Source organism: Amblyomma mixtum, chromosome 3 (genome assembly GCF_055824585.1).
Source record: "Amblyomma mixtum isolate Tamu chromosome 3, ASM5582458v1, whole genome shotgun sequence".
Lineage (NCBI taxonomy): Eukaryota > Metazoa > Arthropoda > Arachnida > Ixodida > Ixodidae > Amblyomma > Amblyomma mixtum.
The window spans coordinates 129,887,282-129,902,905 of NC_143014.1; the positions used below are offsets into that span (position 1 = coordinate 129,887,282).

Below are 15,624 nucleotides of genomic sequence, written 5' to 3' on the forward strand. Positions count from 1 at the left end.
TACCTACGCTCCATCACTTTCCTTGCGAAAACTGTACATATAGAGCGCATACTCACATTTCAGGAGCTTTAACGGTTCGACGTTTTGTTTTATTTGCTTTGAGAGCTACGCGCATAATTTCGATTTTTTTTTTAGGTCTGTTTATTGGCCCAACTATGCATACATATAAGAAATGCTGAATGCCACAAGAATGCGGAAGTAAACGAGAAAAAAAGCTGTAAATCAAATTCACAGTGAGTGAGCTGTGCCGGCGCCAATAATAAGAACGAAGGCAACCAGTTCAAAAACTGAATTCAATTGTCGCAGTATCTTTACTGTTGCAGCGTGATTCCTGAATCTCACGTGGTCGCGTATTCGTAAAATGCAGCCATCTCGACTCAGAGCTTGCTAAACGGCAATGCAGGCGCGTGTATGTACAGTCTTTGTCAAAAGTTTAGAGCCCAGGGGGTTCACTTTCAAGCTTTATATTGGGACTCCAGGAGCATTCATGGAAGTGCTACCTATTGCAGGAGGCAGTACCATAAATCTTCTCATGTCCAGGAAATTTGGAGCGCTAGAGATCCATTAAGAACGACACAGTGTGGCTCAAAAGAAAACCCCCTGGGCTCCAAACTTTTGACAAAGGCTGTACATCACATTATCTGTACTAAAGGGTACCATACACCCAGGGAAGAACGAAAAAAAAAAAAAAAGACGACAACAGCCAGGGGATTCGCACTCGCGTTCTTTACAATCAAAACGCGGTGCTACTCTACAGCATGGTATTTTTGTGTGTGTGTGTGTGTGTGTGGTATTTATTGCAACACATTGGGGAATGTATATGCACAGGTTCTTTACTAAGTTAACTGCTAGTTTCGTCCGCGTCCGTTAGAGTTTAGTGCTTTCAAGCGGTGCGCTTTAGGCCTGGAGTAGCCTCCTCGCCGTCCTGACACCTAAAAGGGTGGAAAGAATATATAATGCATACGATGCATAGGACTGCTTCTAATGGCGTCATCGTCTACTGTCGTGAAGCGTCTCTCCTCTACCGCTGTGGGGTTCTGGATCTGTCATGTGGCGTTCGTTTGCTGTTTGAACTTCACAGCCGTTCTGAGCAAGAAGTGGGCCGTAGAAGACCGATTGCATCCTGCGCGATGGGACGCAGAGTCAGGAAGGATAGTTGATGAGAAACTAGAAAAAGAAAAGCAACGTCTTCAGCAGTATCTCGCCAGCTGCGATGCCTGTATTGTTCCTGTTTTTTCTTTTATGTACAAACAAGTCCCTCTTGAAAAGGAGCTGGCTTTTCCGCTCAAAGCTGCGGCATTCGATCTTTCCTGCCTTTTTTTTTTCTTGAGGAAAGGTGGGAGGGGGGTGACGTGCGGATTCAAGTGGAAGTGTTGTTTGACAGAACAAGCCTTTTTTTTTTCGGTTTCGGAAGGCAAAAAAAAAAACAACTTTTTCTATTAGTACACGATTCTAATGGGATCGCCGTTTTGCGATGATCGTCCGCATGCAGTGTTTCTGGGAAAGGCGAGTTTTTTTTTTTTTTCTAACCCCTTGCTCCTCTTTATGTAGTGCAGTTGCGATTACAAAACATTGAGTAGCTGTTCTAGCGTGGGTGAGCTATCAGTTTGAAACAGCGTCGGAGGAAAGGGAAGAAAGGAAAATTAAACTGCCATATTTGCATAGAGTGGATGCGAGCCTCGCGATTGATGCATTTCATTGTACTTAGAGGATAATTGTTCTTAACTCACGCCTGTCCGAAACCTACTCCCCATTGGGGCCTTCCCTTTAGAACATTCTGCTTTTATAATATACGCAGCTAATTTTGAAACGTGGAAGCGGTTGTAGCGGGACGTATTACCATTACGTCGGGATGTTCGCAGCCAGTTCTAGTTAACAGTTCCAGGTTGCTACTCGCATTTCACTAGTCATTTGTGACTTGATCATCTAACCAGCCTTATGTAGGCGGTGTTTGTTTGCTCCCCGCTACTAGTAACAGGCGCCTTTCTAATTTGGCCTGCTCTCTCCTCTTGTATAAAAACGCTGCATGCACTGAGTACGAAAAAAAAAGGACGATGGCGACACTGTAGGCAGCGAAGTGCAACGGCGGGAGACGGAAGGAAATGAGCCGATGGTTAAAGGAAGTTCGAGCATAAAGCTTGATGGTGCCGGCAAAGCTGCATGGTGAAAAGGATAACGATGTGTGGCAGGCCGTTAAATGTTTTATGTATTCACCCGTAATGTTTATTTATGAATCGTGTGGTCGCGTAGACCGAATGCGTCTATTCGTCGGAGTTTTATTCCCTCTGGGAAGCATGCATGTGGCCGCGTGTCTGCTGTGCCCATTAAAATTGATGGCTTCCCGGGGGTGCCAAGATTCGAACCCCACACTTCACGTATTCAACACGAATTCTTCGTCTCATGGCTGTTGCGGGTTCTTTTTTCGGGGTATTTGTTATCGTTTGAGTCAAAACTGCAGTAATATTCAACGCTCTGGCAAAGGAGTACTATAAAATTTAAGATTGGCTCTGAGGTATTGGAAGTCAAGAAAGAATGCATCTATTTTGGTGCTAAAAGATCCAAGCCCCGTTAGAGGCACTGGCATGTTATGAAGTATGGGTCGCAGTGCTTTTGCTAGACACTCGCAAGTTATTACCAACAGCTTGCCAATGTCCCTCAAAAGTATGCAGCTAATGTATACTGCCTGCTCTCACCAACAGGACCGAGACTTGAATGCCAAGGAAAGAGCTAGATAAAATATTGAGGACAACATATCGGGCTGTTGAAAAGAAAATGACAGGGTTGCGTGGCTGCGGGCTAGTGAGAGTAGCGCGCTGGGGAATTTCTTGAAAGGCAGTGATGACATTAATTTTCGGGGATACATTAATTTCATACCTACATGGTCTGTTCTGAAAGTAGTAGGACTCATTTTTTTGAACAAAATTTATTCAAGAGAATAGTACAAACGATTACAATTTTTCAAGGTACCTACACGCTGCTTCCGTACCTACACCTTCCGTACCTTCCGTACCTACACGCTGCTCCCAATGAGTTTTACAGTTTTCGTACGCCTCCAGGAACGCCTGGACCGGAATGCTGTTTAGCTCCCTCGTCACGGCCTGTTGAACCACCTCTACCGATCCGTGATGTTTCCCCTTGAGCGTCGATTTTATTCTCGGGGATAGAAAAAAGTCTGGCGGGGCCAAGTCGAGACTGTAGGGGGGCTGAGGTGGCGTTGCCGCCTTGTGCTGGGCAAAAAATCGGGGTCCTCATTCACATGATGCAGAAGATCCTACCGGTTGGCCTTTTCCTCCTCTGACAACACTCCCGGCACTAACTTCGCGCACGCTTTCCTCATGGATAAGTTTTCTGTCACGATCTCAAAAACTTGGGTTTGAGGAATGCTCGAGTCATCAGCAATCATTCTGATACTCATTCTACGATCATTGTTAAGTAAATGTTTCACTCGCTACACATTTTCGTTGGTCTTGCTGGTCGAAGGGCGTCTGGAGCGGTCGTCTTCCTCCACTCTTTCCTTACCTTCTCGGAACAGCTTGTGCCACTCAAAAAACACCTGATCTACCCATGGAAACGTCACCGTAGGCCTCCTTAATCATGTTGCGAGTCTCTTTGCCCGTTTTACCAAGATTTACTCAAAATTTGATCGCGTATCGCTGATCTAGTAAACGCTCGGTGATTCTGCGTGACGAGACGTTTCGACAGGGGTTCACAGTACAAGCGACCTCCTCTCTTCAACGGCCGAGAGCCGACTGCCTATTTTCCCCAGCATTCCCAATATCCCCCTTCAATGATCTTGCACGCGCAGATCACCTCTCGTCCGCCCGTTCGTCCAGGAAAAAATCTGTCCTACTACTTTCAGAACAGACCCTGTATATCGTTTTATTCGCGAACTTGTGCCGTCCCTCTCGTTCTAAAGTAATTCGTCGGCGTGCCACCCTCACGGTGGTAAAAAGGTAACATTAAGCGGACGATAGAAAACGGTGACGCGTTGACGATATCCTCGCTGAGACCAAGGAGGAGGAAATGGACTTAACCGGGACGTGTATTGCGGAGAACAGGCAACCGATGGTCCTTTAGGATATCAGAGCGGACCCTGTGGTATTAAAAATGCAGCCATGAACGGCGGAGAATCGAATTACGTAAGGTCCGGAAATTCGCTGTTAATTGGCAGGCGGCTGGCGCAAAGCATTGCTGATTTATGATGAATTACAGACGACTGTTTCCTGCAATAGACGAAATTCGGCCAATGGTGGTTTATTAGAGAGGGTCAGTAGTATGTTCACACAAGCACCTGTGGGCTTCAGTTCGTTCATCTAAGACGTGCAATAAATGCAACTGCTTTCCACGATCACAGCGGTTTCGCACCCAGGGGTGGCGAAACGTATTGGGGGCCTCCTTGCTTTTGTGCTCGTTGACCTTCGAAAATAAAGCAAATATGAGAGGAGCAACAAAGCGCAGAGCTTTTCGCTGTCAAAAGTCTCTGTTTTCTTCCTTTCATTGTACTCTTGTACATGCGTAGTATTTTCGTTCTGGTCATCAGATGGACGTGTTTCGGGGCCATGTGCAATCGGCAGTAAAAATTTGTGGGATGCGTATGCTCGGGAACAAGTATACTGCAGCGCTACCTAGCGGCCGAGTCACCTGGTGTTATTACTAGCAGGTGGAGCATGCTCGTCCACTCACGCTTGCAGGTATTTTCAACCGTTTGACGTGCATGACTGTGCAAAAATAAATTTCTCGGGCTCGTTCAAAGCACGGGGCACCACTTTTGCCCTCAAGGCACCAGAAATTTTCCCGTGGCATAGTTGCGCTGTAACGTGATTACGTGGGCCGTCGGTTTTTTAAAACAGGCGTTGAAGAAGCGTTCAGTGCTATACGAGGTTATGCCGCATGCTTCAGGTTGCTACCTAACCGCTCTATACTGAAAATTTGCGCACTTTCGAGTTGGAAGCACCTAGCAGCAGAAGAGAAACCTACGAAAGTGAAGGTGCCAAGCGCGTTCGACCAGCGGTTTTGCAACGGATTAAAAACGAAAAAAAAAAATGAGGGTTGGGGGGGGGGGGGGGGGGAGCGTCTTTGGAGCGAGGCGGGAAAGGGAACTGGCGCGTACTAGGAGTAGCCGGGTCAGCCGCCGAGACAAAAAGCCGGTCGTGATATCCCACCGAACGGCGCCACTATAGCTTCTGATATCTCACCTAACGGCGCCACTATAGCTTCTCCTGCTGGGGCCTATGCAGTGTATTCAGCTCAGTTTCACACCATTGTAGCGAAAATCGCATTACCGCTGCCAAAGTACGTTGACAGTCTGTCGAATTCGGTTAATTAGGAGCGCGCAGCACAATCCACCCGATTCGAGCGTAAATTGAATTCGTGATTTACCGCGCGCTGCGAATATCACCACCCCCGGTGCGTGGAGCTTGCCTTCGGGGTCCGCGCGGCCTCTGCGCCCGTTCGGAACTTCGGACTGCCTGATTGTCTTCCGCCCAAGCGAGAGACAAGCCAGCGGAGCGACGCGAAAATTCGACCAGTGTTCGTCGTGGTAGGAAAGAACCGTGATGTGGGGCTCGGAGAGGCGCTGGTTCTATCGGCAAGAACTTGAAAAGGTAGGGCACACTGCCCGCGCAGCAGCCGTAACCCTACCACATCCTACTCCGTCGTAATTGGAAGACTCACCGACCCGGTATCGGGAGAACTCTGCAGTGGTGTGCGTATATAGTATATCCGCGGCTTGGAGTCACCGCTCTGTGGAAGGGACACGGAAGGTCGCATATTGATTGCTACGGCAGCTGCCGGCTCTAATGAAGCATGTCGTTGTGCCGCTAATGAATGTGTCCGCCTTCGCCTGCTGTTATGACCGCTTTGCCGGTGTTGTTCGTGGCACAGCGTTACAACGATTTGAGCCCATTCACGCAGGCCGCCGGTGAACCCTTCCGCGGATACCTGGTGCGGATGCCCTAATCCCGCGCTCGCGTTTCCGCGTTCTTAACTTTACGTGTGGTACCTTTCCATAAATTTAAACCGCGTTGCGATGCGCGTCACTTGTCATTAAAAACGCTTTTCGGCTTTTCTTGATATATATACACGACCGTGCGCGACTCGTTCCAGCGGCGTGTCGCGCATCGACGAAGCGATACTGTGGTCGTTAGCGAGCGTGGAGCCTTTCCGTAATCGTGCGCCTGCGCTAACGAGTTCTCTCGTGTCGCCCGTAAACATGACACGTGTTTCTTTTGAGGGCTAACGAGGCGCTACCACCCGTTTCATTTTTTGCTTAATCCTGGTATACGGTCCTGTGAATCGTACTGAACAGTGTTTACGGCGGAGCGCGCTGCTACTTCCAGCGCGTGCGACACGCTACTCGCTAATACAGAGCGTGACAACAACTTGACGCGTAAATCACCGACCACCGCTCACCTTTCTCACCCCTTCACCCTCCGCCGTTCCGTTTAGAGGCGCCAAGGGGAATTTTGTATTGGTCGAGGAGAGGAATACTTCCTCTTATTTCCTCGCGCTCGATGGCTTACACGCGCAAGCCGCATACCCCCCCCCCCCCCCCTCCCCCTCCCTCGTCACCCTGTGTCGCGATTAGGCCGCACTGCACCGGTGCAGGGCAGAGCCGCGCTGGCGGCACGGAGCCAGCTTTCCGGTCACGCGTCCTGGCCATTGGCGCGGTAGTAAACCGCGGTTCGGCTGACGCGAGGCGAGCAGTGCAGAAGCGCCCTGCTGAAATCGGCTTTAGCGTGGCGTGTCATCCTGACTGCTCCGCTTTGGTTTGCTCTTCTGCGCGCTCGGAAAACACTGCCGTCGTCAGCGCGCCAATGTTTTCGGGTGTTGTACGGCTTGCTTTGGCGTAAATGGCGACAGCGGAGCGCCTGTAGCAGCAGTAGGCTGTCTCTTTCAGAAACACTGTTTAGCGTCCCCCCCCCCCCCCCCCCCCCCCCTTCCTCCTCCTCGTACTTTCTCGTTTCGGCTGTCATTACGCTTACGTTGTAACCGGGTTTCTTTTACTTACCACGCTTTGACAGCTTAGTGCGCAGCGCTGTTTTCTTGTACTTGTAGGATCAAAAGTTAAAGCGAGTACTAAACTGTGTATCCTTCAGTTATCAGGCTGGCCTTGCCGAGCGGGTGACTAAGCAGAGTAAGTGCGAGCAAGCTGGCATTCCATCTTTTGAAGCACAGATCGCAGAAGTGACGGGGCACAGTGAGTGACGGTACAAACGAGACACTGGGTTTGCGTCAGGGATACCCCTTTTGCCTCGCTCTCTGGTTCAAGAAAAAAATAAATAAATGAGAAGAGTACTAACCGTTTGTGTGCAAAAGCTGTAAACACTGTAACCAGGCCTTTCGTGCCGCTTTGGTGGCATGGCCTGATGGACACCTTGCGTCAACGACGTAGCCAAACATTTTTCTTATATGGATTGTCCGCCGACGTCACAGCGGCAGTCATTTTGTTGTCCGTGGAGCACTGCGAAAGGCCGCCGGATCGCCTACTGTTCCGGCCTGCACTGCTGAGGCTATGCGCTGGTAAATAAAATTGCGCCCGTGACGTCACGTGATTACCTCTTGTAGAGTGTTGGAGCAGACCAGGTCACTGCGCCTAGGTAATTTTACTTGTTAATGTGTTCCTACGAACACAGATTCATGGCGGTTTTTCTACGCTGCAGGCGCAACACGAAAACGCTGCGTGCATTGAATTGCTATAGGTGAAATGTTGTTTGTTAGTTAATGAGGAGTGTCACAAACACACAAAAGCCGTGAGAACTAAGGTTTCAGGCGCAACACGAAAACGCTGCGTGCATTGAATTGCTATAGGTGAAATGTTGTTTGTTAGTTAATGAGGAGTGTCACAAACACACAAAAGCCGTGAGAACTAAGGTTTCAGGCGCAACACGAAAACGCTGCGTGCATTGAATTGCTATAGGTGAAATGTTGTTTGTTAGTTAATGAGGAGTGTCACAAACACACAAAAGCCGTGAGAACTAAGGTTTCAGGCGCAACACGAAAACGCTGCGTGCATTGAATTGCTATAGGTGAAATGTTGTTTGTTAGTTAATGAGGAGTGTCACAAACACACAAAAGCCGTGAGAACTAAGGTTTCAGGCATATGGTAGCGAAGGAGTGTTGTTTCGCTGCAATTGGACGCTGGCTTTCCTTCCCGGCAGCCTTCGAGCTAGCTGAGCTTAGGACTCAGCACAAAGCGTTTTTTTTTTCTTGACGTTTGCATGCGTCACAGTGCCTAGACATGTGGGACATCCGCGTATGTAGATGGTTTCACGTTTCACAAGGCGGCTAGAAAGGGAGAGGGACGCATTGAGGTTTCGGAATGCCTGTGGATAAAACTGAGTTAGAAGCATTTCATTAACCTACTATTTGCTTAATGCATTGCGTTGCTAAGTAACTCGGGGGACGAATCACAGCGCAAGATTAAGGGCCTAAACACTCGAAGCGCAACCGTGGTACTAAGGATTAGGATAACTGATGTTCAGTCGGAACAAAGGACAACACTTTATGATAAGCAGTGTAGTATCTAGAGCAAGTGGTAACCACAGATCCGGACTACGAGTTTGAAATAACTAGGACTATAAGAATGGAGTTCAGTGCATTTTGAAGGCACTCTCAAGTCACGAATAGCAGCTCACCTGCTGTATATATCCCGTTACAGAAAAATGCATAGCAGTCGCACATGTCCGTGTTCACCAATGGTGCTGAAGCTCGGAGGCCAGCGACAAGGCCTGACCGAAAACGGTGAAGAGAGCCATGGAAAGGAAACTGATAGGCTTAAATTTAGCCCTATAGTACCCTGCGTGTCACGTGCGCCAGGCATTGAATGCGAATAGTTTCAAAGCGAATAGTTGTAAAAATGTGAGTAGTTTTCGTGAATACTTGCAGATGTATGTTGATTCCTTTCGTTACACCAGAAACTACCTTTACCAGCATACTTACCACTGCAAGGTCAAAGTATCAGCGGCCAGCAGGAACCCTTGACTCACTGCAAAAGCTAACCATAACGGCACGGCACAACAGCCTATATACTGCTGCGTGCGGGGGACGAAAGCGCGCGTATTGCGTCGCACTGCATTTTATTTTTCCCTCAAGCACGGGCGACACCACCACGGTGAAAGGGTTCGCGCAGTTCTCGGAGGCTTACTTGGGGAGCTTTTCGAAGTCTGGCGCCGCTTCCTCTTCTCTGTCTCACCTCTGCGTTTACTCCTTGCAGACCAATCACTGCCGGTGAAATCGGATGCTTTATGAGCCACTACAACATCTGGAAAGACGTGAGTTGTGAACCTTTCACATTTTCCCTTCGCACGCACTTGGCCTCTAACGCTTTGTCGTTATCTGGCAAGTTTGCCCAGTCACTAACTACTAGGCTGTTAATCAGGCAGGCAGTCCCGCAGATGGGAGATGTCATTGAGAGAATATTGTGAGCTAGCTGTATGGAGGCTATGATTTAGTGCGCATTCTGTACTCTGTATAGTAACTAAATTAGAAGTAAGTATTAACCGAAAACATGTTAAACAACTGCTGCAATAACACTTTACCGTTATTGCTACTTGTCGGGTCACCCGCAGCAAGAAATATCGCATAGGAATTTTACGAAGGTGTGTGAGAAACCTGTCAAAGGGGAGGCTACCTAGTAAAGCATCCGGCTGTATTTCATACCTGTAGTGCCTGCCGCATCACTTTTGCGCTGCACATCGAGTGAACGGATTTGACGAGCCTCTTTCAACTCTCAGTCCACTTGTGGCCTCTCGTTGAGCAGCTAAATCTCGTTTACGTAATTTGTACTCGTGTCGCATTCGAACTTCATACTGTACGGTTCTGAGAAACGCCTGAGCTTTCATGAGTGACATTAATGTCATATTAGCGCCGCGGAGCTTGCAAGTATTAACACTTATGGGCTCTCTGGGCTGAATAATTGTGGACAAGGGTGTCGGGCGCTAGGAGCGTGCAGCTGATGCTATCACTGTATCTTATCCTATAGAGTAGCCTCTGCGCATATAAGCTAATCGCATTGTTTTGGCAGCGGTGCTCGAAGCTATCCCGACATACTCTACTCCTAGTGATCAAGAGTACGATGCCCTTAACCCTCCTCAAGACTACTGCCACCGATCGGACAAGAATCCTGCTAGTGCAAAATGGGCTTTCGCAAGAGATGGACACAATCCCTGCTGGTTGACAGGAGGCGGCGTTGCGTGATTTTTTATAGCCGTGTTTTTTGGGACGCCTGTAGTTCGTTTCAAACTCCGCGAACGTAGGTTCTTAATGAGGTTGTGCAGAAAAGCCTCACCTTTCATGCCTCACACAGGCAGCGCCTGTGGCTGGACTCAATGTAGTCACGTTGCTTCAACGGAAGTCCGTCGGTGAAGAAACGGACTTGAGTGCCAACTGCTGCTTTTACTTCGCGTAGCACTTCGGAATGCAAAAACGCCGCGTTTATCGTTGCGACCACGTAGGTGTTAAGCGGTGGCAAATGTTCAGGCAAAAAGTTTCGATTGATCCTTCCAGCCTACGCTCTGTGTCTGCCAGTACTAACGCGATATATTCAAGAGCAGCGGCGATATACTAAAAAGCAGCGTCGTGATAGTGAAAATGAACGTAAGGATACCTATGTGGCTGTTTTGCTGCAAGGGGAGCCGAAACGCGACCTGTTGTGAAATCGTGTCTTTTGCTGTAAGCAAAGATGCATTCTTCCGAAGGACGCGGATGAATTGAGACAAGTTCCTTTTGTGTTTTTGTTTCCGAGGTCGGTGTGTGTAAAGCTGCCCACCCGTAATACAATACAGACGCAAGCATTACAATTTTGTATTCGCGCTAAGGCGCACGCTGAATGCGCAAGACGCGCAGATCGAAAATGCTCAAATTATAGTAATGTGCGCGTGTGAGGTATTATTTAATAAGAGCGTGCCGGCACAGGATGGTTTTTTTTTTATTCCGGACTTCACCGTTGTGTTGTTTCTCGTGCTTAACCCTCGAATTGTGAGCTTCACGCTTCACCGTTGCTTGCTTCAGATGATCGAGAATCAGCACCGCATCGCCATCATCTTCGAAGACGACATCAGGTTCGAGCCTTACTTCCGGACCAAGGTGGCGGAACTGCTGGCCGAGGTCCGCCACTTCGACTGGGATCTGATGTGAGGAACTTACTGCGCCTACACTTGGTCGATAATCCACTTCACCCGGGAAAAGATCAGATGCTACGGCAAATGTTTCCTTTAGTAGCGGCATTCGTTGCTAATGTTTCCGAGAAGGCTAGGCCATCTTTTTTTACACTGCATTCGTTGGCTGTGTCTGCACTACACTCAGTGTTCACATAAACACTACAACGATCGCATCTGTATGCGCCCCGAGACCGCACTTCGTTGCAATGTCTTCGGCGCTGAGCGTTTCACTAGCAGGGCAGCTGACTCGTGTATGGTGCCCTTTGTATTCTTCTCGTGGTGGCGCAGATACCTGGGCCGGAAGCGATTGTCTGGCTCCAATGAGCCCTTCGTCGCGGGCTCCTCTCGGCTGGTACACGTGGACTACTCATACTGGACCCTCTGCTACGCTCTGACGCTGGCCGGCGCCCGCAAGCTGGTCGAAGCAGACCCCCTCCCGCGCATGGTGCCCGTGGACGAGTACCTGCCCATCATGTTCGACAAACACCCGGAGTGAGACACGCTTTATTTGTCTGGTGTGGGCTTCGCAGGGGAAAAAGCAGGAGGGGCTCTGCCCTGGCGTTTCTACGCGCCGTTCATTGATCGAACAATGGACTATCACGTGCTTGTGCACCACAGTGAGTAAGGAGACAGGCTGTAGTGAGGGGTTCAGGATTAATTTGGACCGCATGAGGTTTTTTAACAGACACATCGCCGTGTGCCCCACACGTTCCCAGCACTCTGAAGCCCTGTTGGGGCTAGAAATTTCTTAAGATGGCACTGTACAGCAGGGAAAGGTTAGATCAGTAGCCTGACAAAAACCCATTCACTAATATGGATGCGAGGAAATTAGAATTCTTACGTATGCGCCTGCGTAAGGGCGTACGTACCGCATACACGAAAACCCCGATAGCATGCGTGGCAGGTGTATCGGAGACTTGTTTTGGCGACCGAGCCGAGTCTGGATCTATAGAGGCAGTACTTTGTACCTATTCCTTCTCTGAGTCGCCATTTTGCACCTCCACATTTGGTTGCTACAACCTAAAGCAGGCAGCTAGCTTTGTTGGATGCCTATTATACGGTTTAGACAAACTAGCCATCGCTTAATTGAAGAGGGCGGAGAAACGCTGATGGACGCACGGACACTGGAGATTTTAACGCGATATCGTTAGAGGCCCCGTCCTTCAGAAAATTCGATGTCTGCATTCTCGGCGTCGGCGTTGCGAGCGAAAAATCGCGGGCACGGCTTTGACAGGTGGGGCCCGGAGAGCAACCTGGGAGGCAGGTGGGCCACCTAGGTCACGTGACCTTGCGGCGTCATCAAAGCGTGCCCACCGGCAAACTACCCACTACCGAGCAACCTGGCTAGCACAAGGCCCACCGCTGGGAGCGTCTGCCATCGCCGGGCAGTGGCGCATCGCTTAACTGCTGCACCACCGCGTCAGGAGTGGCACGAGGACTCCCAGGGATCTATGGATGTAGAGAATGACCTTCTACGTATACGGGAACTAACCCATTGCGCTTTTGCGTCATTCCCTTAAAGGTGCACTAAAGAAGATTCTGAGCTCGTCCTTTTACCGCAAGAGCTCGATCTACACAGTCTGAGCATCCTTACAAGCTTCGGATTATTGTCCTGTGCGGCCGATTTCCCTCTGAAATCGAATTAAACGTCCCGACTCCCGATTTTTTTTTCTCATCTCCGAAAGTATGAGGAGTCAATCAAAGCGTGAAGTGCCTTTCAGCCTGGCGCTTTCGCTTTTATTTTGTTTTTTAGGTTTTCATGAATAAATAGTTTCAGTCACAGGCAATATTGCCGCAAATTAGGTCCACGGAAATAAAAATACGCGTGGACTCTTTGCTTTACGTATCACATCGCCGATGGCAGAGCGGCAAGCCGCCACGCGACTGGCTGAAAGGCACTCCACGCGTTGGTTGATTCCTCCTAATTTCGAAGGTGACTTAAAAAAAATAAGGCAGGAGCCGGGACGTTTAATTCGATTTAATACGGAAAGGGGCCGCACAGGACAATAATTCGAAGTTTCTAAGAATGCTTGGAGTATGCATACAGATCGAGCTCCCGCGGTAAAAAGACGAGCTCAGAATCCTCTTTAGTGCACCTTTAAAACGGAGCTTAAGTGTTCCATAATTTTTTTTTTCTCTTGTATGTCTATGTGCACTTGACAGCGCTCCTTCTGCTCACCACCCCTTCTCACACGTACAGGCGTGCGCAAAAGTGGAAAGACCATGCGAACGGTGGCACAACCGCATACCAGCGTCGCCTGATGGCGCGCCAGAAATGCACAATAGGCCCTCCGATATGTGCTGGGCTACTCGCGCTCACTTCCGTCAGGCACGGCTTTTCGACAGAAAAACCACAAGTGCTGCTCTTATACTGCTACAGTGGAGCGCTGAATGGGCGAGCGAGGGAGCCTGCGCGAGACCTGTTATCAACCAGTCTCTTGCGCAATTCGCTGTCGCGGCGCAACTTTTCGCCGTGGTTGCTTGCGCGTTGAACAAATAGTTTGCATGCTTTTCAGTGCGTGTTCGCGCAATAAACGTGGCATGCTGTCCAAAGCAACGCGTGGCTTCCACTCGATGGTGATAATTCCTGAGCGATTCAGTAACGAGACGAATACTTCAAGGTCCAGAATTGAGGAATAATTATTTAAATATGAAGGGTAGTCATAAACGGTTTATGGGCGTCAAACAGGTATATGATTTGAAATGGACTTGCGCGAAACTTGCGTGAAGTGAGCTGGGCACGAAAAACTGTAGCGACTTTCTCTCTGCAACGTGCAACAGGCTACAATGGGTACTAGCTTTTCGCTGGCCTGGTGGTCGGCTTATTTGGAGTGAAATGCTTAGGAAATGGGTGGGTCACTGACCCCACCTTAAGTAGAGCGCAACACTTTGTGCCACGGCGCCCTTTAGCCGAGGCTGCCCTTGCGCCATTAAAATTAAACATCGTCATCAACATGCAACGAGCTGCGCGTTGCTTTAGGCGGCGTTTCGAGCGTATGTGCACAATGTTGCGCTGCGGTAGCGAACTACGCAAGATATTTAGTGATGTCTCGCTTGCCCAGACAGTGCGCCACCGCGGCAGCTTAGAGCGGTTCCTTGCGCTTTGTCCATTAAAGAGCCGTGCCTGACAGATATGCCCAGGCGAGCTCGCCGGCTTACTAAGGAGGGCTCACTGCGGATATTTCGACAACAGGCATGCGTCGTGAGAGAGCGCTGGAATGCGGTTGTGCAACCCTTCGTATGGCATCTCCACTTTTGCCCACACCTCTATTCGTCTCTACAGCGCTGGCCAGCGTGTGTGGCCGCCACTTCCTCTGGTGTCAGGGTTTATGCGTGTCGCCGGCTCTTGTCTCAAACGCTATGCTATCCAGTGGCGAAGTGAGATGAGAATGCATTTGGAAAATTAGTTTTCAAAATGCAACTCCACTTCACTGCTAGCTAACTCAGTTTGTTATCATTGGATATAGAAATAAATTACACTCGTGGGTTTTACCCCGTAATTCAGTTTCTGTCGCTAACACCGTGGCAGGTTAACCGCACTGCCTGCAGCTTTGTGCATCTGTGTTCCTCTCTACTGCAAACGCGAAGGTCTGAGTGCTTTCGGCCCTCAGCGCTACCGGCCGGCACTCTGCGCGACCTTTCATGTGTAGCCATGGGCCGGCCATTAGACGTAGTCTCGCTTAATTTGCGCCTAAACATCGCGCTCCAATGCACCGCCGACAGCGTAGGGTACTCTCCGCCCATCTTTGCTCGAGCTTTCGGCATCTTAAACCGAGCCTTCTTCTGGCAAAGTCTACCCGAAATGCTGACAGTGTGCCTTCCGGAAGGCAGCAGTTCTGGAATGCTTACCTCACCTTATCCTCAGTTTGTTTGCATCTTCCATCGTCCGTTATTTGCAGTATAACGGGAAACCTATTTCTTCGAACCTTCCTTATTCGCAGCTGATAGTTTCTGGGGGCTCATGTTTACCTCTACTTTCCAGCCAGTTAATTCACCGAGTTGATTACATGACGTAGAGGGTACGTGTAAGCGCTCCATCAGGTAGCCTACCTGTATTAAGCCATTTAATGCCCAATTTTTGAAGGAATGAAAGAAAAAAATATTTGCCTCTGCATTATGCAGGCTAATATATCTATATTCCAACGCTAATATCAAAATTTTCTTAGCGCCTCTAAAATTTGAGAAATCGGTGTGTCACCAACTAACATCATTTAGCACTTATTGCGTTTCGTGCATCTACTCCGAGTTGTGTTTTAGATCAATTCGAAGGCTTAGGGACAAGAAACAACTTTTTTACAGAGCAAATATCCTCACATTTTCTCGCATTTAGCAAAAAAGGAGAGACTAGTTCTTGGAAGCTGGTCGGAAGTCACACAGTGGTGCCCGCTTTTTCTCCACACAGCTTGCTTCGGTAACGTCATACATTTTGGCACGGAAAGCGCTGTCTGCTGAGAACATATTGACA

At 49.1% G+C, this 15,624-nt stretch overlaps 1 protein-coding gene across 1 annotated transcript in view; it reads left to right on the forward strand.

Annotated features, from left to right (window-relative positions):
* Positions 1–15,624, forward strand: part of LOC149351810 (glycosyltransferase 25 family member-like) — a 372,526-nt gene that overhangs the window by 342,352 nt on the left and 14,550 nt on the right. Inside the window, exons 4-6 of the mRNA XM_089581143.1 lie at positions 9,215–9,272; positions 11,011–11,132; positions 11,448–11,651. Of these exons, the coding sequence (XP_089437269.1) occupies positions 9,215–9,272; positions 11,011–11,132; positions 11,448–11,651 (384 nt within the window). The remainder of the gene's footprint in view (positions 1–9,214; positions 9,273–11,010; positions 11,133–11,447; positions 11,652–15,624) is intronic.